At 37.3% G+C, this 22,894-nt stretch overlaps 1 protein-coding gene across 1 annotated transcript in view; it reads right to left on the bottom strand.

Moving 5' to 3' along the window:
- The window catches only part of Mgam2 (maltase-glucoamylase 2 (putative)), a 102,258-nt gene that overhangs the window by 42,558 nt on the left and 36,806 nt on the right, over positions 1-22,894 (bottom strand). Inside the window, exons 8-20 of the mRNA XM_052172841.1 lie at positions 20,529-20,628; positions 19,493-19,605; positions 17,168-17,293; positions 15,151-15,282; positions 14,953-15,054; positions 12,385-12,498; positions 11,525-11,612; positions 8,410-8,527; positions 4,577-4,748; positions 3,924-4,040; positions 1,306-1,460; positions 1,074-1,158; positions 106-162 (exon numbers count right to left, since the gene is read on the bottom strand). Of these exons, the coding sequence (XP_052028801.1) occupies positions 106-162; positions 1,074-1,158; positions 1,306-1,460; positions 3,924-4,040; positions 4,577-4,748; positions 8,410-8,527; positions 11,525-11,612; positions 12,385-12,498; positions 14,953-15,054; positions 15,151-15,282; positions 17,168-17,293; positions 19,493-19,605; positions 20,529-20,628 (1,479 nt within the window). The remainder of the gene's footprint in view (positions 1-105; positions 163-1,073; positions 1,159-1,305; positions 1,461-3,923; positions 4,041-4,576; positions 4,749-8,409; positions 8,528-11,524; positions 11,613-12,384; positions 12,499-14,952; positions 15,055-15,150; positions 15,283-17,167; positions 17,294-19,492; positions 19,606-20,528; positions 20,629-22,894) is intronic.

Here is a 22,894-nt window from a genome sequence, read left to right as displayed (position 1 = left end):
AACATTATCCACAATCAACTGATTATAAGCACTTGTGTTATCTTTCCATGAACTCCCAAGCCTTATGGTTTAGAACTGTTCTCTGCTAGAAACCACTTTACTTACCGTCTCATAGTCATACCAGATGTCATCTGGGATATAGGCTTTAACTTGGTCCTTGCCCTAAGAAAATAAAGTCAGTAAGTAATATTAGTGCATGTGCACGCAGACATGCACATGCACGCACACACACACACACACACCACACAAACACTCAAACACACACCCCTTTATAGTATAAAGATCACCACCACATGGTTGCGCATGGCTATCTGAATAATCCTAAGAGACTTTTGAGATCCTCCTATTATACCAATGAAGCACATGAACCCAGAAAGGTCAAACAGTTTATTAAAAAACATGCTGTACCAAGAAACTATGTTCATTTTGTTCTGTTTTCGTGCATTTTCTAGAAGCCGAGAATTTCATTCTCAGAGTTTTACTGTCCATTAGTTAAGAGTAGACTAAGCCAACCATATCCACATGGCGAGCAAAGTCTCTTGTTGATTAGATATAATTGAGACATCACCAGCTCAAAGAGCCTTTGTTATCTATCTTTTTTTTTCTAGCATGCAATCTTAGCAATGTTTTTAAATAAGATAATCAGTATAATAACAATCTTTCCCCAACACCTTACTTCTCACACTTGCCCCTGGTCATATTTTCCTATAGTACACTTTCTCCCTTTACTTCTTTGCACACCTATTCTGTCTTCTCAACCCAACCCCTCAGGATGAGAAGATATCTAGATGCTCAGCACATATACACAGACCTATACACACCAAAGCATAAGTCCATGTTATTGCAAGGCCACATGCCTAAGAACATAGGTAATTTTACAACATAGAAACTGTTTTAGTGGATGCATTCTTGGAATCAAGAATTCTCATTTTCCAAACACTCATAATTGTTCTCATTTATATTTATATTTAGACTTAAATACAATCATATATACTCAGCACCTAGATTATTCAGCCATAAAGCTATGAGGACAGCTGTAACATCCCATCCCATTATTCAAGTTACAAACATACTTCATACAACACAGGTGTGATGAGGAGTCCAGGCCCCCATAAGAACTGCTCATGCACAGCCCATGTTGCTGGGTCTTGATAGAATCTATAAAACATAGAGCACACACAGAATCAAGTGAGTACAATTTCCAAAAGGAAGCAGCCACCCACTGCATGTCTTAATGGACCTTGTTACACTATCAAGGTAAAGGGGATACACTATCTGAAGGGGATCCTTGGTCTAAAAACTCACTCATGTACCAGGGGTCTTGCTACCGTCTCTCCCAGTGTGTGAGCTCGGTAGAAGAGGGTGTAGAGATAGGGCAGTAAGGTATAGCGAATGTTCAAATAATGTCTTGATGATTGCAATAGCAGAGAGTTGGGGCCAAAGGCTGCAGGGTCCTGATCCTAGAAAGAAATGGATGCAATTAGTGAATATATCTATTGTGAAACAGAGTTTTCTCATATGAACAAAGTCATATTCTATGGTTTGGAGAAGGAAGACATATTTTCAGAATGTAGTTGTTTACTTTGTATTATGGATGAAAAATATCAAAGATAACATGACTTTTCCAATGATGTGCAAGTAAGTAGTTTCCACTTCACCCAGTCTTCTGAGGCCAGACTATAGCAATCCTGGGTGACAAGATGCTACCTTAAGGGTTTCGATGAATGTAAAGGAGTCAAAGAGAATCTACTCTCTTCAAAGACACTTCAATATATATCTGAGGCATTTTATACTTCACTTTGGAGATGACAACAACAATCACGTGATTTAAACTTAGTTTTGCAATTACAAATCTATTTACTTTTGTTGCATTACCTGTGATCTACATTCCAAACCTTTTCTTTCCTCTGGACTTTTGTGAATTTGCAATTTTTAAGCTCTTTGTGTACTTTCCTCTGTAATTGTTTTAAAGATTACAGTTAGTTTCATTTTTCACATCCCAAAGAAAATGTACCTTGGCATATTAATTCAACATGTAAAAAGATAATAAGGACAGATTTGTGCAAATTTTATCAAAAAGCAAACAAAGAACACTTCACCAGAGATATCTGGTTTTCCTACAACCTACAGGTAGACATTTGCCATCAGTAGTAAGCACTCATTTTGTTCACTCTCTATATAGTTTGGAAAATATGAAATATATATATATATATATACATATATATATATATAATTGAGCTGCACTTTTAAAAATTTTTGGTGTATGTATATGTGTAATATATGAATATGTAACTATGTTGTATACTTCTTCTCATGTATGTGGATATATTTATTGTCTGAGTTACATTTTTTAATTGCAATGATGAAATCCCACGAACATAAGCAAGTTGGGGAGCAAAGGGTTTGTTTGTGTACACTTCCATGTCACAGTCTATCATTAAAAGCAGTCAAGGCAGGAACTCAGGGCAGGGTTCTCAAATCAAGAACCTTGAGGCAGGGATTGATGCCATCCAGGACCCATGGGTAGTAACACTTATAGTGATCTGGGTCTTCTTACATTTCACATCAACTATCAATCAAAAAACGCACCAAAATTGCTCACATGGACCAATCTGGTGGTGGTATTTTTCTCAATTGTAACATCTTCCAGTATGTCTCTAGCTTGTGTCATGTTGACATAAAACTAGCCAACACATGCACACACACACACACACACACACACACACACATACACACACACACACACACAAATAAGCACAGATGTTTGGGTGTGAGTATGGAGGTGCAAAGTTGATGTTGTGTGTCTCCCTTGATACACTTATTTACTGAGGCATGATCTCTTGCTGAGCTGGAACTCAACAATTCAAGACAGTCTATCAAGTCTGCTTAATTTGAGGATTTCCGCCCCCCCCCCCCACACACACATCTCTCTCTGGCATGTTTTGATCATAGGCAACTGCCACTTCTGCCAGTGTTTTTTACCAGGGTTCTGACCTTCCTAAGTCTGCTCATCACATTTGTGAAGCAAGCATTTTATCCATTAGTTACCTTCAAGGCCATTTTAAGGAGTTTATTAAAACCAAAGCCACCCAGTCTAAAATATTTCAATTGCAGCCTATTTTAGTAAAAGAAAAGAAAATTACTTTATTTGTTGCTGTTGCATTAAAAAATCCTTAAGAAGGACTTTAAACTACTTCTGTAGACTTGGTGGTTAAAAATATTATTTTAGATTAAAAAGAATTATGGTAGAATGAATCATGGAAAGTAACAGAGGGATGGTCTTCCAAATGATCCAAGATAAAAACAAGATAAAAAAAAACATTTTATATCACTGATATAACCCTCCATAATCTTTCTCCCTTGTTTACTCTTTATATTAAGTATATTAATATTAGTATTTATGTACTATATAGATTAACATAATTAAGTTATTTTAATAATTTTATAATAGTATAAAATTGATCTCCCAATGTCCCATGTTCTACAAAGTTATGACAAGCAACTGAAGCAGTGTAGATTTTGTAGGTCGTGGTGGTAGTATTGAATCCAGGGCCTCACATTTGCTAACTTAGTTTGTTTTAAACAGGTCTTCTTATGTAAATCAAACTGGCCTAAAACTTGCAGCAATCCTCTCACCTCTGTTAGTTGAGTGCTGGGATTTACAGGTCTGTGCCACCATGTCCTGCTACCAGCATATCTGATATGCCAAAAGTTCTTACACCTCTGTGGAAGTGTTTTTGACAGCAACTCAGCACATAAATAGCCATCCTTCCCAAATTTTCATCTGTACACTCTGCCTTTTAGATATGTCATTCAAAATTTACCCACTCTTATGAAGCAAAGGGACAGCCTGTAGGACCCCTCTTTGAAAATAAGTAGATATTATCCACGAATGCCCTACCACTTCGCTTGGAGGAACTCACCCTGTATGCAGGACCGTTGTGATTTCTGGATAGTGGGTAAAATGCTCCAAGTTGCATCCACCTTGTGCAGAGTTCTTCTGTGACATTGTTTTTATAACCACAGATATTGGCTCCAACCTGAACACACATGCCAACAAATTATTACTGGAAAGGCAAAATCATTGTCTGTATTATTGCCTGAATTATTGTTGGTATTGTCTGTATATAGAGAAAGAAAAAGAAATCCTACTAATATTATTTGGTGTTTAAAGGATTCGGAAGTCCCAGAGCAAGCCCTAGTCAAATCCCTCTTGAGAGGAACAAGAAGATGCTCATTATAGGATATACTAGGCAAATTGACCAGATAGGGCACCTGTATTGACCTCACAATTCAGTCTCTAATCTCATACTTACCCATTCACTAATCCTATCCTGACAGAATTTTTTCTTATACATTTAATTCATAGTAATTCTATCCTACTGACAGAGACTGTACGGAAGATACACCAATGTTAATGTTTATATCATTCTGTCTTCAGAACCATCTTACAGCACACATAGAAATTGATTTTGCTAAAACATAGACAATGAAACATGTTCCTTAGCTTTTCAGACACCTGAAAGAATGGTAATAGAAAGAATAACAAAGGACCAAGGTTAGGAATGAGGCTTACCAGGGGGATGCCAAACAGATTAAACTCAAGGATGCTGGGGATAGACCATCTGAGGTCATCCCAGGTGGCTGCATTGTTTCCTAGCCAATGAGCAGCAAACTTGCCAGACCCAGCAAAAGTAGACCTTGATAAGACAAAGCTCCTCTTGGAAGAGAAGACAGACTCCAGGGCCCTGAAAAAAAAATCCCAGTCATTTGCATGTGAGGCAATCTGTGACTGTCTAGGATTCAGTTTATGCCAGGGGCAGCAATGGAGTTTTCAACCAAATGGAAAAACAACAAAAACAAATATCGAAAACCAGATTTGCTAAGAAGTTTGCCATTTTTAAGTTTCTTCTCACTTTTTTTTATATATATTTTTATTTTCTATATTTTTGTCTACATTCCAAATGATTTCCCCTTTCCTAGTTCCCCCCTCCCCATAAGTCCCATAAGCCCTCTTCCCTCCACCCATTTCCCAATCAACCCCCTCCCATTTCTCTCTCTTTGTACCCCTATAATGCTGCATCAAGCCTTTCCAGGACCAGGGCCCTCTCCTTCCTTCTTCTTGGGAATCATTTGATATGTTAATTGTGTTTTGAGTATTCAGTGCTTCTGGGCTAATATCCATTTATCAGCGACTGCATTCTATGTGTGTTCTTTTGTGATTGGGTTACCTCACTTAGTGTGAGGCCTACCATCTTGTATAAGATAATATGGATGAGTTCCAGCCTGAGAAGAAATTTTTCATAGTTCCTGTGCTCCTTATTACAGGTTTGTTGTTTGTCTTTGTTTTGTTTTGTGTTGTATTGTGTTGTTGTTGTTGTTGTTTTGAATGACTTCCACATCTTGTTGGATCTGATAGTATTCTTGATCTTTTGCAGAACAATATATGTCATATGACACAATAAGTTAAATTGTGGCCTCATCTACTGTAACCACTGGGCTTGGAGTTTTCTGCTTTGCTTTGTTTCTTGCACCCTTTCATGCAGGCCTCGTGGCCTGGTTTATAATCCTGCTTCACATAATAACCCTGGCTCAGGTTCAGCTTCTGTCTTGGTGTGGACTACATGAGAGTTCACCCTCATTATCTTTACTGCATCATGCATCATCATTAAGAGCCTACACGAAGTGAAACTGAAAGAGGATTGGGCATGTAGCTGAGAGGTCAGAGAAGGCCTTTATGCAGTATGGATTAGAGAACGTGTGTCTTAGAAAAAAAATTGTTTCAGAGATCTTTCTATTTCTCTTCATCCCCTGTCTGTGTCTGCCCTTTTAATGATCATTTCTTGAGATCTGAGAAAATCTGCCTCTTTTTATCCCAGACAAAGAGAGAGAGAGAGAGAGAGAGAGAGAGAGAGAGAGAGAGAGAGAGAGAAATTTCACTCAGTATAGCCCACTGCTGGCTGTTCCCAAACTATTCTTCCAATTAAGTCTGAGCTAAGCCTTCAGCAGATCCAGGCCTGCAGTTCTCCTGCCTTCCCAGCTGCAATATTCAGATGTGAGGAAGTAACTGAGGTTGGCCCAAACTTTCACTTTTTAAATCCAACACAACCTCATGCCCAAAGGCCAAGGTCCATTTATGGCTACTGTTTTCTAGAAATTCAACCCTTTCTTCCAAGCTCAGGCATGTCAGAAAGACACTTTGGACTTACTGAGTCACAATTACCTTTAACCAATTAACAGCAGCTTTTAGAATATACTAGAATATATTAACCAAATCAATTATACTTTTATAGCACGTCTATCATACAGACACTGGCAGAGAAGCAATCTGAAACTCTTTTCCTTCTCTACATTTTCTGAGGCGTGTGACTTAGTCATTCTGTCTCAATCCTCATTTTTAGACACAAGCATCTAAGAGGAAAAGCATATGTATTTTGTGATGATGGTAAAAGTCTGTTTTCATTCCCAGGTTTCAAACTGAGGCTTGGGACACTGAACTTAATATCTTTCCAGGAGATGCTAGTGTTGCCTGCCCTGGAACTCCATTTAGGATTGGTAGTGAAAAGGTTATTTAGAGGTAGTTCAAAGTCAGAGAGATAAACAAATGAGTAGTCATTAATGAGAAAAACGGTGAGGACTTTAATTAAAAGGTGATTGTGACTGAGTAAGAGATGATAATAGTAAAATTTCCAAAGTAGAAACAAAATGATCAAAGGCTAATTTATACATTTTCAGAAAAAATTAAAGATGATGTGAAGGTAATTATTTCAGAGTCTGCAAGTTAAAAATGTCATTGCTACTATCTGAGACACAGTCACATGACTGCATGAACCACAGTTCTCTGCAAGGGCAGTGTGCACTCTTGATCACTGGGTCAGTTCCACAAATCCAGTTTTAGGTAATTGTCTTAAAAAAAAATCAAGGTGAGGCACAGGTAGAAAAATACACTTATAAAATTGACAAATTACAGTAACATCCACGGTAAGCAATAAATGACCCTAATGTTGGCCTAGAGTGAAAAGATGGAGGCCAAGAATAATTACAATGGCTTTATTAGTAGATAAAAGGATTTAAAAAAAAAAAAAAGCATATACTAATGGACATGCAGGCAAGAAGGTGGTGCAGTGGTTAGTACAGGGTACCACAGAGAGACATCTCTCACAGGCTAATGGATCATGGTTTGAGAGTGGTCATGACACACAGGAAGTCATGTGAGGAAAGAATGAAGATATGTCCAGAAAAGCTCCGTGCCCTCCTCTGGCCACAGAGTTCACACCAGAAGGGAAGGACGGTCCAGGAAGACTCTCACTGCCTTTTCCTGAACACCTGGCGGGTTCTCAACAGCTATTCACAGGGTGTTAGTTCCCCAACTCTGTTGCAAATCTAAAATTTAAAATCTTCAGTTAAGCCTGGAATTTTCCTCTCTTAGGTATAACTGTATTTTACTATCGTCTAAGAGAGGAAGTGATTAGTGTGCAGAGTGAGCCTATTCTTTATTCACAAAATCTCTTATTTTCTATCTTTGTACAAGATAGGAAAAGCATGGAATATTTTCCATCTTTCTGTTTCCTTAGAAGGAATGGTACTAGTAGTTATGTGAAGTGTGTGTGTGTGTGTGTGTGTGTATGTGTGTGAGTATATAAATGAATCTGTGTATGTGACTGTGTGTATATGTGTATGAGTGTGCAGTTGTGTATGAGTGTATACGTTTGTGTGAATGTGTATGTATGTGAGTGTGCGTGTGAGTATGTATGTATGTGTGAGAGTGTGTATGTGAGTATGTATGTGAGTATGTATGTGAGTATGTGAATGAATCTGTGTATGTGACTGTGTGTATGTGTTTGTGTGTGTGTGTGTGTGTGTGTGTGTGTGTGTGTGTGTGTATGTATGTCCATACAGAGAAGACAACTGAAAAGACAGGACCAAGAAGTAAAGAGATAATGGAGAAGGCTGAGATACAGCATATTGTCAGATGAAAGTAAGACAAGTCAGTTAAACTTGACATTAAAAAAAACTATAAATATTTTTTAGGAAAAGTATGTTCCATGAACATTTAACTTAGCATCTTGAATTTTTTTATTTGCTAAGCTCTGTGTTGACCTTCATATATTCAGTAATGGGATCATGGCTGCTTTTCCATTGGGGCCTCCACCTGCCTTACATTTTATTGCCCATGAGTATCACTAAACGAGAGTTTACATTAATCATAAACCAATCAAAATTAAACTTCCATACAAAACCAAATATTGGGCATCTTTATTACTACTATATGCCAATTTTTGTATTTTTATAATTACAAACAATATTGAAGAGCATATTTATGCATGAGAACACCATCTACTTGTTATCTCCCACATTCCACCTCCCACCTCCACAAATCTAGACCGAGGTAGACAACCAAAGCCTTACAAGTTTGTGGCTCTTGCCATGGTGTAGCCATACAGGCTATGGACATCATAGTGAAGGCCTGAGTAAAATTCTGTGTCCATGCAGAGGGTTCCTACCAACAGGGATCCATTCAGGACGCCTAGAGAAAACACACAGCAGTGGGGGTAACTCTCCCATCAAACAACTGTAACTAAGTAGACAACAAATCCTTTTCCTCATTATTATGCCTTTACCAATCCCCTCACAAAACTCTTTCCATACTTTTAGTGTTATTCTTTACTGATTCTATATAAGGTCTACATTGAACCAGCTATGATTCCCTGGAACTCACAAAGGATGGTGGTAAATGAAGGAAGAACCTGCTCAAAGGACTGGGTAATCAATCTGAGAAACCATACAAAGCACATACTGTCTATCAGAACATAATTAGCCTACGTGAACTGCATGCAGGATGTTTAGGGATGACTGATATGCATAGGGACATATTCACTTTTATATCACAATTTTTAAAAAGAGATGGTAGGAGTCATATGACATCAAATATTTTGATGATTAGGAACTCAAAGCCCAATTTTGAGAATCCACAGTGTGGATTTTCCTTTTCCTTTTTTGCCTTTTTTAAAAGCTAAAATGTTCCATGTTTTATAAACTCATTTTCTCTCTCCTTTCTGTGCATGCATACCTGACATCTTGCCCATGTGTAGATCCTTACCAGGAAGAGGTGTGACAAGGAACAAATTAAGATTAAAACTTTCCCATCAGCCATGCTGAAAAAGGATTTGGAGCAGGAAATTTAACTGGATGACAAACTGTGGGGAAAATTCTATTTCTTTCAGTTTGTGAGAATCACAACTATGTTAATTGTGGGCAGAATACTAAAATTTTCCTAATACAAGAGGTAGTCACATCTGTATCACTGTTAGGCTAACATATAGTGTGTGGTCATAAAATCATTAGAAGGGCTCAGTTAAGAGGGAATGTGACTAGATCCATGTGAATGAACAAATGACTGTGGGGACAAGATGAAGTATGTGTCTGATCAAGGAGACAGTGATTCCATGGGACATTATAGAAAAAAACAAAACTCACCAAGAATAATATTGAGATTAAGAAACAAATATGATAAATAGATCTAGAATGGCAATAAAAGAGCTAAGAGACCCAGGCCAAGTACAGAAGAATGAATCTGTTAGGTAAGCATGGCAAAGACTTTGCAAATATTTAAATGCTTTAAGCTCACACACACACACAAAAAAATTAGCACCCCTTCAGTAACCAAAGGGGAGCTGAGAAGCATCTAAACCATAGTTTCAGTGGTATATAAAGGATGGACAAACAGAAGAACATTGTTAGAGGCTGTCCAGATGCCCATACTCCATAGAATTCTAGAAGCTCAAGGTCTTATTACGAAGATTAACTTCTTTAGAAGTTGATACATAGCTGAAAAGAACCCAAGTGTCCCTCAGTGGAGGAATGTATACAGAAAATGTGTTATATTTACACAATGGAATACTACTCAGCAATTAAAAACAACGAATTCATGAAATTCTTAGGCAAATGGTTAGAACTGGAAAATATCATCCTAAGTGAGGTAACCCAATCACAAAAGAACACACATGGAATGCAATCACTGATAAGTGGATATTAACTTAGAAGCTCTGAATATCCAAGACACAATTCACATATCAAATGATTCCCAAGAAGAAGAAAGGAGAGATCCCTGGCCCTGGAAAGGCTTGACCCAGCATTGTAGGGGAGTACCAGGACAGAGAAGTAGGAGTGGGTTGATTGGAGAACAGGTGGAGGGTCGAGGGCTTATGGGACTTATGGGGAGGGGGAACTGGGAAAGGGAAAATCATTTGTAATGTAAACAAAGAATATAGAAAATAAATAAAAATAAATAAATAAATAAATAAATAAATAAATTTAAAAAAAAAAGATGCAAGGCAGCACCCATGTTAGTACAATGCCTCACACATTAATAAAACAGGAGTGCTTTGAGACTTAAAAAAAAAAAGTTGATGCGTGCCTATGAGGCAAGATTCTGGCCAAGAAATATGGATAACATAAGTAAAAAACTAACTCCATCTGATCAGATCCTCTTTATCTTCTACTCTTTCACCTATGAAGCAAGAACTAAAAGCTGTCACAGGGGAGGATGAGGCAATGCAAGAAGCAAGATCTTTGACCCTCAGCTTGGATTCAGGCCATCTACACCTCACTGCAGGATGACTCGAGCAAAACACACTTTTATAGAGCCAATCCATTGAGACTGTCGGGGGGCGGGGGGAGTGCTACCATGACACACTATATTCCTCTTATCTGTTAGCCAGAATAAATCCTTCACTCCTGAAACAATCTCTCCCAGAAATTTTGCCACAGAAATAAGAACAGTTAAATAATACGTTGCCTTAGTTCCACATAAACACACGTTTTTTAGGAGACAAGAAAATCAGTCTTGACTTGAAGTAGGTCCAATAAGTAAGACATTGAAAGAACAATTGTTGTTTAACACACATTACTAATGAGAAAAGAGAGGGGAAGAGGAAACAAAGGAAAGAAAAATTACAGATTTACTTTAATTCAAAGAAGTCTTATCATGGAGTATTATAAAATTTGCAGAAGACTTAAAAAAATAAGCCACTTTAATGCCAATCTCCATTAAATGTGGGATTTCTTGGTGATTTTAATGATGGCTAATAAAAAAGTATAGGAGGAGGGAGAAGCAGGGAGAGACAGAGGGCAAGAGGGAAGGAGAAAGAGAGAAGAAATATGAATTTTAGATGTGTAGTTTGTGCCTTGCAGTGTTTAAAATTTCTCACACAATCCAAAAGACAATCTCCTGAGAGCATTGGATGTAGTGAGCTGGATAAATGAAATTAGAACTCTTCTGTGGAAGAGCCACTGACTGAGAAGCAATGGCAGGGACTCAGATGAATTCTTTAACCACAAATTACCCTTTGACATAAAAAGAAATCTGAGGCCAATGGGTCCCATGTAGATTTTAGTGAGAGGGAGATTCAGATGTCTGAGGACTCATTGGATTGGAAAGATAACTCTGCCCCTGGCCAGGCTGAGTGTCAGTGAAGTCACTTCAGTGTGTCTAGTTGCTGCATTGAGGGCCAACGAAACTTACTGGGAGTGAATGGAGGAGAGTTCAGGTTGTTTGACTCGCACACGTAATCATTGGAGCCTTGGAGAAGTATGGCTAGTTCATCCATTTCCTTCAAGACAACACACACAAGATAGAAAATGCATTGATATAAAGCAAGCTGGACAGGAACTGCTTATAACCTATCTCCTTTTAGCTGCTTTCAGGTTTTAAATAACCTCTGCAGCTTTCCTTGGCCTCCGTTTCATTTTTATAAAAACAAGTAACTTTGGTTAAATTCCATTGAAATTATCATACAAATCCAAATGACATTGAACATGTTCTAATGTTTATAACATTATTTAATCTCTACTAATTAAGATAAATAATTTCAAGGGCTGACCTTTTCTTTATAAACTATAAAGATTTTATTGCTGATGTTGTTGCTTGGATGTATTCTAAAAACTAAGGACAGGATATATTTTTCTCTTTTTACTTTCTCTGTCTTATATTCCACAGGGGAATAATTAAAGAACATAACTGAAGTTTTCAAAGAAACCTTCCCAGTTTTCCACAATAAAAATCCAAAGCCCCTATGATTACATCTTCATGAACTAATGCTACAAATACATCAATCATCACTTTTAATGAAGCTATATTTAAGTTGAAACTGAGTTAATAAAGAAAAATGGAATTCTTTGAAAAAGCAAAGGACTTTATCAAATGAAACAACCAGTTGGTAGCAAATGTAGAATAAGAACATGGGGTTTTAGAAGCCTAATTTCCCAGGTATATACTTGGCATGGAATAAAAGAATCATACTGTTATAGATCAAGGTCAACCTCCATATGAAATTTTGGCATGTCCACTTCCAGTGGGTATTTGCATCTAGAATGATAACTTACAATCCACACACCATCAAACTCCAGACGGTTATGAAATTCATCGACCTGCTGGGTCCACCATGGAAGAGAGGCTGGGTTGGTAAAGTCGGGAAAGACTGACTTTCCTGCATAACCCTGTAGAACAAATAGCCAGGCAGTAGCAGTACGTGTGATGGTTCAGTTGGTCGTTGATTAGACACCACTATTTCTTCTACCAGAAACCTCATACTGCTTATTATTTGTCATTCTGCTAGCAAACTCCAAACAATCAGTAAAATACATGCAAGGATCCAAGAGAAGAAAAGAAAAAGAAAGGCCAACTGGTTAACTGAAAATCTATCATCTATCCCTATCTATTTAAAAATGTAAACTTTTAGTATGTAAGGCCAATTACAAGATGTGAGATATCTTCTGTATGTAACTATGAAGCTACCCTACTGAAATCCAAACAATATGGTTACCTAAACAAGACTGGAGGAATGGCAACAACAGTTGACACATGAATATAGAGCAATTTCACAAAGCCCCACTCCTAGATGAAGAGTTCTGAAAATTAATCAGTGGTTGATGGGAAAGCAAGAATCAGTCTTCCACCATGATGACACCTTTAATAGGTTATGTAATCCCAAGAGGTCATCCATAAACATGTGTATGTGTACACACACACACACACACACACACACACATGTATATATGTATGTGTATATATATATATATATGGAAAACACCAACTCAACTCAGCAGGTTGCATTATAATTTTATATGGATGCACAGGTCATAACAACAATTAAAGAAAAGGCCATTAATTTGAGGAGTAAGGAAGGACATGGGAGGTGTTGGGGGTTGGAGAAGGAGGTGGAAAATAATGTAAATATAGTCACTCATATAAAAATTCTCAAATAATAAATATTTTAAAATTAAAAAGAAATTCTGGAAAGTCCAAATGTTAAATAGTTGAAGAAGATGGTTAAAATGCTTAATATGTTGTTAATTTAAGATCATATAAAGCTGTTTTGAGTCCATTATAAATAATATGCCAATTTTGGTGGGTAAATAATATTTTGTAATGCTTGAATAAAGTTACCCTTACTCTTATATAAAGTTTTTAATGCTATCTCTATTTTTTTCTGCATTTGTCAAACAGAAGCTCTATCATCCACAAATTGCAAAAAGGTATATATATAGACAAATTATTAAAAATTTTGCTTACTTGAATATAAACTGTAGTATAACAATCATGCTAATTTCTGCAATACATTTATATATTGGGAGTTTGGGATGATACTATACTCATAAAAATTAACCATTACATTTATTAAGGTTAAAGGAATTCTTTTTATAAATGTGTTCCTTGACATTTTTATTCATGTAAAAAAAGCATTCTCATCACTTCTGACTCCTTCCTTCCCTCATCTCCTTCCCATTCCCATCAACTACCTCTCTTCCTTATGTCTATTTTCTATATTCATGTACAATTGTTTTATTTTGAGATCCAACAGCTTAATACAGAAGATACAAGCTTTCAATTCCCTTTTTAAATATGTTGGGCTTTTGATTCTGTTTTAGTTGATGGGTACCATGTAATAACTAGAGGTAATTTTCACATTCCAAGGAATAAGTGGTTGTGAAACAGAATGCCTAAGAGTGTCATAAGATGAGAGGAAGCCCACATATTCTAACACAATGCAGCAACCCCCATCTTGCCTCTACTGCTGTTACCTCTGCCAGTGTCTTAGTACAAATGATTATCCTTATTTCCTGGTCAATGGAATCAATCATCTAATTAATTATCTTAGTTATAAAAATACCATATTCTACTTAAATGGCTCACTTGGAGGGAATGAATTTTAGATAACCACAATTTTTATTTGACTATAATCATATTTACTAATGCATGAAAATTAGTCTATCTGGTGATTTAGAGATTCATATCCATAAAATAAACAGTAAAAGAGGAGGCTTGGTTTGGAAGAAAAACTTCGCATAGCTTCTTAGAAAATAAAAGCAACAAGGAAAACTAATCAGAGTGAACCAAGTCAGTGAGCAAAGCTAAGTGAGCTGAGTGAAGGGCAAGCTACTTACAAGCCCCAAAAGAGAGTTTTGCAAAGTAAACAATCGGGTAACTGTAAATACTACCTCTGTCCTAAAAATCAGTTCCTTTGTAATTTATCCAGAGTCTGAAGCTGATACTATAGAGTCAAGCCTGAGTCTACCTATGTGTCTTCTATAAATTAAGAAGTATATTAAATGAACTAGGTTCCAAATTCATCATGAATATCTTGCTACAAGACTGAAGTTGGATTTAACATCTCAGAAAAGAGAAATTTAGTGGAAGTCATTCTTAAAGTAATTTTCTACTAAAGATACCTTTCTTTTCTATTATCTGAAATGTTAATGAGTCTGGGACTAGTTTTTTATATCTCTTAGAATTTTAATAACATTATTATTATTATTATTATCATATCTACTAGTTTAAAATAGAAAACTACCAAAATCATAAAAGTAGCAATATTGGGACTTGCCTATCATCTATCTTCATATACTCAAGTTAATCTCAAGCTGTTATATACTCTGAACTTGAGAAATTACCTCCCCAACAGCAAAGCCACTGGAGCTCATGATCCATACTCTGTCCTTGCTTCCATTCCTGTAGGGCTCATAGTCATTATCATTGTTGACGATGCCAGGATTCTAATAAATAAGAAGGGTATAAATAATGCTCTGTCATGTGCATTTTGCAACTTGAGAGAAAAAAAATAAAGCACCAAGCTAAGTGTTTGAACATACCAGAATAATTACATATTTCTGTCCATTATTATGTAGGTCCTTAACAAAATCTGAGAGATTGGGGTAAGCTTGTTCATCAATAGTGAAATCTTTCTTTCCATCCATGTAGTCTATGTCCGAGTATTGCACATCCTGAAAGATAGTTCTGGGCAGTGAGAACTCAGGAAATATTACTTTGTTAATTGGAGAGGTTTCATCACTGATTCATAACCATTAAAAGGGAAGCCACGTGGCAACATAGTCCTAGGATTTTCCAAACTTGCCTGGCTCATAGAAATTAATAAGCTCCTTTAAAAGATGCATCTACTCTCAGATGGTAGTTGTTTCCCCATTCTGATATGTGGATGCCAGGAGGATGTCCCTGAGGAACTCAGGATAGGAAGTATATGTTGTTTATCCTTGTAATTTAAGGACTTGGATGCTGGTCATGTATTGGATACTCATTAAATGTATATTTCAATGAACATGTGAGGGAACTTATAACCACAAAACTTTAGATCTCAAAATCAAGTCAAAATGTATGGTCATAAGAGGATAAGGGGGGTCTTTTGTCTGTTAAACTTCTAGATGAATGACAAACAGTGTTGAGTGTCAAAGAGCTGTAGAGATTTAACTAACTAACTTATCATATGCACATTGTTTGTTTGCCTACCATGTGAGGACAGGATGCTGTCTTTAACGAGACTGGAATATTAAAAGGTTAAATGTTATTTCCCAGTCCCTTGAATAGGGAGGTAAAGGCTAACTGGAGCTTTGGTATCAGCACTTGAATCTACATATTCCTTGTTTTCCAATATTCCATTTGCCTCATGATCATATGAAAGTCTATCATATGTTCTTCATATGGCTTGATGTTGTTGCCCAATATGGTATCATCTGCTCTGATCAAAAGTGTTAAAGAAGTCCTAGGTGCCACACATAGTCACAGAGAGGGAGCACCCCATCAGGAAAGAAGTGCTCATTTGTTCCTGATCTGGTAGTACTAGCAGATGCAGAGGAAGATAGACAAGAAAGACCACTAGAAGTAGAGCCATAAGATTGATGCATACAAATTGGACTTTCTGATTAGTAGTGTAGTCCTGGAAAAATGGAACCTTACATTTTCTCATTCATAAAAGAGTGATATATAGGAACCATGAGTGTGAATGCCATTCTAGATTACTACAAGTACATAAAACCTTGGCCTAATTCTTCCGGGAATTGAATGCTTTCAGATAGTATAAGTGGAGGATTTAGAACTAAACACAAATATTTTCCCCTTATTACAAAACAATATGGTGGGAATATTTCTCACAGGAAACCTTGATGGCTGTATCTACCATCTTGAGTTCTCTGAGATCAAGCAAGTCATTTCCACCCAGATAGTGTCTATCAAATGCTTACCACATATATATGCCTGCACAAGTTCTGAAACATGAAGTTAATCCTGAAGGAATTCTAACAACTTCATTGACCATGTGATGAGTTTATTAGACATTAGACACTTGGAGTTATCTTTTGATTTACAGGAGAACTTTGCACACCATAAATACTTTGCAACCACAGAGATTCAGAGTTAATCTGGAGTTTTGCAAGATCATTTGCAATTAGCTTACTGCAAATCATTATTAACATCTTCAGTTCTTGCTGACAACATTACCATGTGTTGATTTCACTTATAAAACTACTGCTAAATTTGATGGTGTTTGTGCTCAGAGACAGTGCATTATATGCCTTATGTAAAGTAGTTCTCACTCCAAACTCCCCAGGGTGAAGTGTAAAATCCTTACTTTTAAAAGATAGAAACCACAATATTAACTAAGCCAACATTGCAGGGAGATAGTAAGAGATAGGACTAAAATTCCAGTCCTTTGACTCAATGAACATGGCCTTATGAATTCAGTATGTCAATATCTGACACTGTGTGTGGCTCTATCAATCTATCATATTACTTACTTTTTTTCTTCTTAATTGAATGCAAAAAAACCAGAAGAAATGAGATTGTATCTAAGCCCCAATAAGAAAGGCCTCAGCTTACGTATGGAATCTTAGCATCACGTGTTCGCTGGACAACCTGTCTCAGCCCATCAATGCCTCCATAATCCCTGCGGCTGAGCTGAAAACCAAGGCTCCAATAGGAAGGCAAGAAAGGGCGACCAACAACCTGGAAAGAGAGGTAAAATAGCATCTGAGCTTTTATAGCAAACACTAACGAAAATTGCAGCATCAAATCCATCTGAATCATTGATTGCTTTTTGCTTCTTTAAAGTCCTCAGGTCTAAAATTGTCAGAAACAAAAAGAATCTACTATGGCAAAACTCCAAAGCTCAAGCCTTTCATCAACTTTTTTTTTTGGTTGACACAGGGTTTTTCTGTATAGTCCTGGAACTCCCTCTGTAGATCAGGCTGGCCTTGAACTCAGAAATTCACCTGTCTCTGCCTCTCAAGTGCTAGGATTAAAGACATGTGCCACCATTGCCTGGCTAAGTCTTTTATAATTTAAAATATCTAAATATATCCTAACAGCAGCAGCAGCAGTAAACAACAGGATTTTCAGGCTATTTTGGACTAATAATGCCATCCTATGGCAGTGGATCTCAATGTGTGGATTGCAGCCTCTTTGCGGGGTTGAATATCAGACATCCTGCATATCAGATGTTTACATTATGATTCATAACAGTAGCAAAATTGCAATTATGAAGTAGCAATGAAATAATTTTATGGTCACCAAAACATGAGAAATTATATTAAAAGGTCACAGCATTAGGAAGATTGAGAACCACTGTCCTATAGAAAAGGAAATGGGTTGGAGATGTAGTTCAGGTGGTAGAGTGTCTGCCTAGCACCCAAGAAAATGTGGGTTGAATTTCCAACAGTTAATAAAAATTGGAGGATGGAGAAAAATAAAACATTGTTCTATCTGGCTGGGAGGTGATGTCATAATTTTTTTCTTGTTTCTTTGATAAAATATCCCAATAAAATCAACATAAGGAGAAGAGATTTTATCCTGTCTCAAATTCCAGTCCATCATGGCAGGGAAGTTAAAGTAGCAAAAGATTGAAGCTGCTCATCATATTCTATCCACTGGTGAGAGAGGCAGAGTGGGAGAAATGGAGGAAGCAACGAATACTTTGTAATGCGTTCATTGCTCTCTCCATTTTATAACCTGCCTAAGAAATAGCCTCACCTGATGTCAAGATAAGCCTCACCTGCTTGGAATATAATTACTGTAATCAAATAGTTCTCTACAGGCATTTCCACAGGCCCATCTCCTAGATAATTCTAGGTTCTGTCAACTTGACCATCAAAACTACCCCTCACAATTCATGTTTTGTTTTGTTGTTTAGTAGTGGTGCTGAGAATAGAGACCAGAGTCTCATGCATAGCAGATAAGTACTCTACCACTGAGCTATAAAAAGCATTATTATCCATTCGTTCAATAATATATTTCAGTGTTCGTAGTGTAATAAGATTCCCCATAGACACTGAGATTATGACACAAAACAAACAGTATTCCTGTCTTCCCAGACCTTGAATAAATACAACTCATGTAGCGGTGGTGTTTGACAATGGTGAAAAAGAAAAAAAACTGATGAGACACATGGATAATGGGTGAAGAAATACTGTGTGTTTTAAGTATTCAAAATTTCCAAGTACTTCATGACTAGAACCCTGTGAGAAGACTAGAACCCTGTCCCACATTTTTCTAAGAGTCCCTATCCACCTACTCAGAGGCTTTCGCTCATGCTACTTAATCCCATACAGATTGTCTGGACCTCCCCTACAACCTTCAATACAAAATGCTTCTGCTTATAATCAACTAGGACTAAGTTCTGTTTTATTTTACTGTAGATTCACTGGGATTTAGAAGCATGTTTAATAACCTTATATGACGCCTTGAAGGAGTCACTTCACCATTCTTTGGAGATGCTTCTTTGAAGGAAGATTAGACTAAAAGTTGTCTAGCTTCCTTCTACCCTGCATCTTGAATAAAAATATAAGTAGGATTTATCTCATGTAATTACTTCTTGCTTGTTTATTTATTCGCTGCTTAAATGAACTTTGCTGATTTGTAGGTCTTTGGAATGATTGATTTTAGCCAGAGGAACAATAGGAAATAGACAATGGGAATGCGTGGGAAACAGAATTAAGGCTCCTTTTGCATTTCTCAAGGCTTCCTGGATTGTGCTGACAGTGATGCAGAACACATCCAGTCAATTCATTTAAAAAAAATAATGAAATACTTGCAAGTTCAGCATTTGCACCTATCTTGCATACTACTGCTTTAACTTTTCTCTTGTTAACCAAAACAAATATATGAGAAAACCACAACAAACCCACAGTAAGGAAGACAGAGCCATACCTCCAGGTACTCCTGAACGACTTGCTCTGGTGTGTTTCCCAAGAAGATGTAAAAGTCAAAAATCCCCCCAGTTGTGCGGTAAGTAATGGCAGGAGCAGGCTGAAGTGTGGCCTCTGGGAGGATTTGAAAGAGCGATTAGAATCCTCTGGAAACGTATATCTCTCTGAAACATGAATAGCTGTGTTGTCCCAAACTCTCATTTTCAAAGGAAAATAAATCACACATATTTGTTTTATTTAAACTCTGTCAATTTGAAGAAGATTCCTATCAAAGGTGAAATTTTATTTTGTTTCATGTTGCTTATAAAAAAAGAGCAAATTTTATCATTTCTAGCTACATTAAAATAAATTTCTATGATATGAGTGGTTTAATCCAACAGAAAAAATTTGAAAACTTATTGGATGAGTTTTATTATAGTTTATACACATGCAAACTTACAAAGAGTACTATTTTTAAAATGAATAATGTTTCTTGGCACACCACTCATTAGAAACTTCAAGAAGATGACTGTGGGAAGATGCTGTGAGACACAACCAATACAGTCTGCTGCCGACCAACAGACAGCATGTCGCATGAAGGGATCTACAGGTATCTTTGGAGTGTGCATACCAAGAAATCTTATTATCTACAAAATATTAGGAGAAACATCAAATCAGAGACATTCTCCGAAATAGCATTCAGTCAAGTGTTTCTAAGCATGAGCTAGATTTCTGAACAGGTTAAATTGTCAGGTTCAAATTTCATTGGAAGTACTTCCATGCAACCTGTGACTGTTAAATGAGGTCCCACAATAAGAGTAATTCTAGCTGTTCTCTCTTGGAGGTCTGCTCTTCTCTGAAGAGATAACAGAGGGTGTGTGCATCTTGGGGAGAGGGCAGGTGAGGGGGCTGCTAGGAGGAGTGGAGGAGGGGAACTGTGCTTAGGGTGTATTTCAGGGGAGAAGACTCTATTTTCAGGGGAAAAATAAATTCTTACAAATGAAAACATCATGCTTAAATCTAGTCCTATCAAGAGAAGATAAAAAGATGCTTCCTACCCATAGCATTGCTGTTCATCAGAAAAACTCCAAAAGAAGCCCCACTGGTATCTTCCAGGCACAAGAAGAACGTGTGTGCTCCATACAGATTAATCATGCCCTGCCAACAAGAAAGGAAATTACAGAAGTAACAGGATTATATATTTAAAATATTTATCCTGCAAATTATGGTGGAAAGCACCTTTAATTCTAGCCCTTAGAAGACAATACCAAGAGGATAGCTACTTTTAGGACAGCCAATGCTACATAATGAGCTCCCTCATATGTTCCCTCATACATGATGATTGGCACAAGGCTCTGTCTCTCATAATCAAAGAAATGCGATTCATGTAGCAACAAAAAAGTCATACATATACTGTTCAACATTTAATCGAGTGTAATATAAAAATGGTATTGTCATAATAAAAGGAGAAACACAATATGGTATATGTATTCACTGGAATGCTATTCAGAAAGGATATACTACAATGAGACAGCTAAAAATGTTACACAAAATGGAAGAAATAGTCAATACTATTGTCTTTGAAATGTTCTGATATACAATACAAGAGAAGTTGAAGATGAACTTTATATCTATACACTCCAATGAGAATGACCCCAGATTGATATTCTTCTCTAAATATTAATTTTCTGAGTTATTAAAGCTAGAAAGCATCATTTTATAAAAGTTTTCTCCTTTTCCTGGCATTGGTATGGGATCCAGAAACTCACACACACTAAGCAATGCAAACTTTCTTCTACTAATATTCTCAATCCTTTTTGTGTTTTTATTTTGAGACAGAGTCTTACTAATTAGCCCAGACTGGCCTTGAACTTACTCTGTAGTCCAGGGCAACCTTTCAATTGAAATCCTCTTGTTCAGTCTCCTGAATAATTGTGATCATGGACTTGTGCTAAGAGGCCTGGCTGTTTTTCAAATATTATTTTATTTATCTTACGTAATCATTAAATTATATCTTCCAAGAAAGTTGTTTTTAATTACTATATTTCTAATTTGTGAATCTATTAAACTCAATAGCAAGTATTTCACAGTCAGTTACAAGAGACTCGCCTTGATCTTGGTTCTCAGACGCCAGAGAGATCAGACAGACTGAGGTACGCAAACATAACCGAGACCAACATCGAGGGGGTCTAAGCCCGACGGGCGTTGGCCTGCACCCAGGCCCTGGGCTGTTGGGGGGGAGTGGTATCGGTGTGCAAAGCCAGCTAACAGGCATAGCCCAAGGCTAACATAGCAGGGGTCTAGGCCCAGACAGGGCTTGGACTGCCCCCAAGACCTGGGCTACTCGATGGGCTGTCTGTGTGCCAAGCCAGCCAGGAGGTGGTTAGCCCAGCAGACTCTCCCGATCCTGACCACCCGACAGACCCAATTAGCACTCATAGCCTGAGGGGAAATTTGCTCAGACCTTGGCCTCCCAAGCTTTTGCATAGACTCAGGGCCTGAGCAGCTAGGCTAGCCTTGTGTACATCAACCCGGTTGGGAGTTCGGCTGCCCAGCAGAGTGATCACCACTCAGAAAAGGTCCTGCAGCATACACCCTCAGCACTCTCTGAAGGAGGAAACAGGCATGATCTGGTTCAAAGGCACAATCTGGGCCAAAGCACACTAGGGCTGCAAGGGCACCCAAGAGAAGGACAGCACATCAGCAATCTGGAACAGGGGAAACCCAGCCATCCATTGTAGTGGAAATAGCCCTAGAGCCTCTCAGGAGGCTCGAATACCAGCCAGAGACAAGACCAACTAACTCCAGAGAACAAGATGGCAAAGGGCAAACGCAGGAACGCTACTAACAGAAATCTAGGCAATATGGCAGCTTCTGAACCAAACTCTCCAACATCAGCAAGTCATGGTTATGCCAACACACCAGAGAAACAAGATTTGAATTTAAAATCATTGGTCATGATGCTGCTAGAAGAACACAAAAAGGAAATAAATGAATCTCATAAAGAAATACAGGGGAACATGAATAAGCTAGAAACCCTTAAAATGGAAACACAAAAATCACTTAAAGAAATGCAGGAGAATAAGGTTTAAGAGATAAGAAGCCAATAAAGAAGAAACGCAAAAAAACAAAAAACAAAAAACAAAAAAAAAAAAACCCCAAAACTTAAAGAAATGCAGCAGAACTTAAGTCAACAGGCAGAAGTCATGAAAGAGGAAACACAAAAATCTCTTAAAGAATTAAAGGAAAACACAAACAAACAAATGATGGAACTGAGCAAAACCATCCTGGATCTAAAAACAGAAGTGGAAACAACTATGAAATCACAAAGGGAGACAACTTTGGAGATAGAAAACCTTGAGAAGAAATCAGGGGTCATAGATGCAAATATCAACAGAATACAAGAGATGGAAGAAAGAATCTC

This window comes from Apodemus sylvaticus, chromosome 2, assembly GCF_947179515.1.
Source record: "Apodemus sylvaticus chromosome 2, mApoSyl1.1, whole genome shotgun sequence".
Classification (NCBI taxonomy): domain Eukaryota; kingdom Metazoa; phylum Chordata; class Mammalia; order Rodentia; family Muridae; genus Apodemus; species Apodemus sylvaticus.
This window is presented reverse-complemented; position numbering and strand designations above follow the sequence as displayed.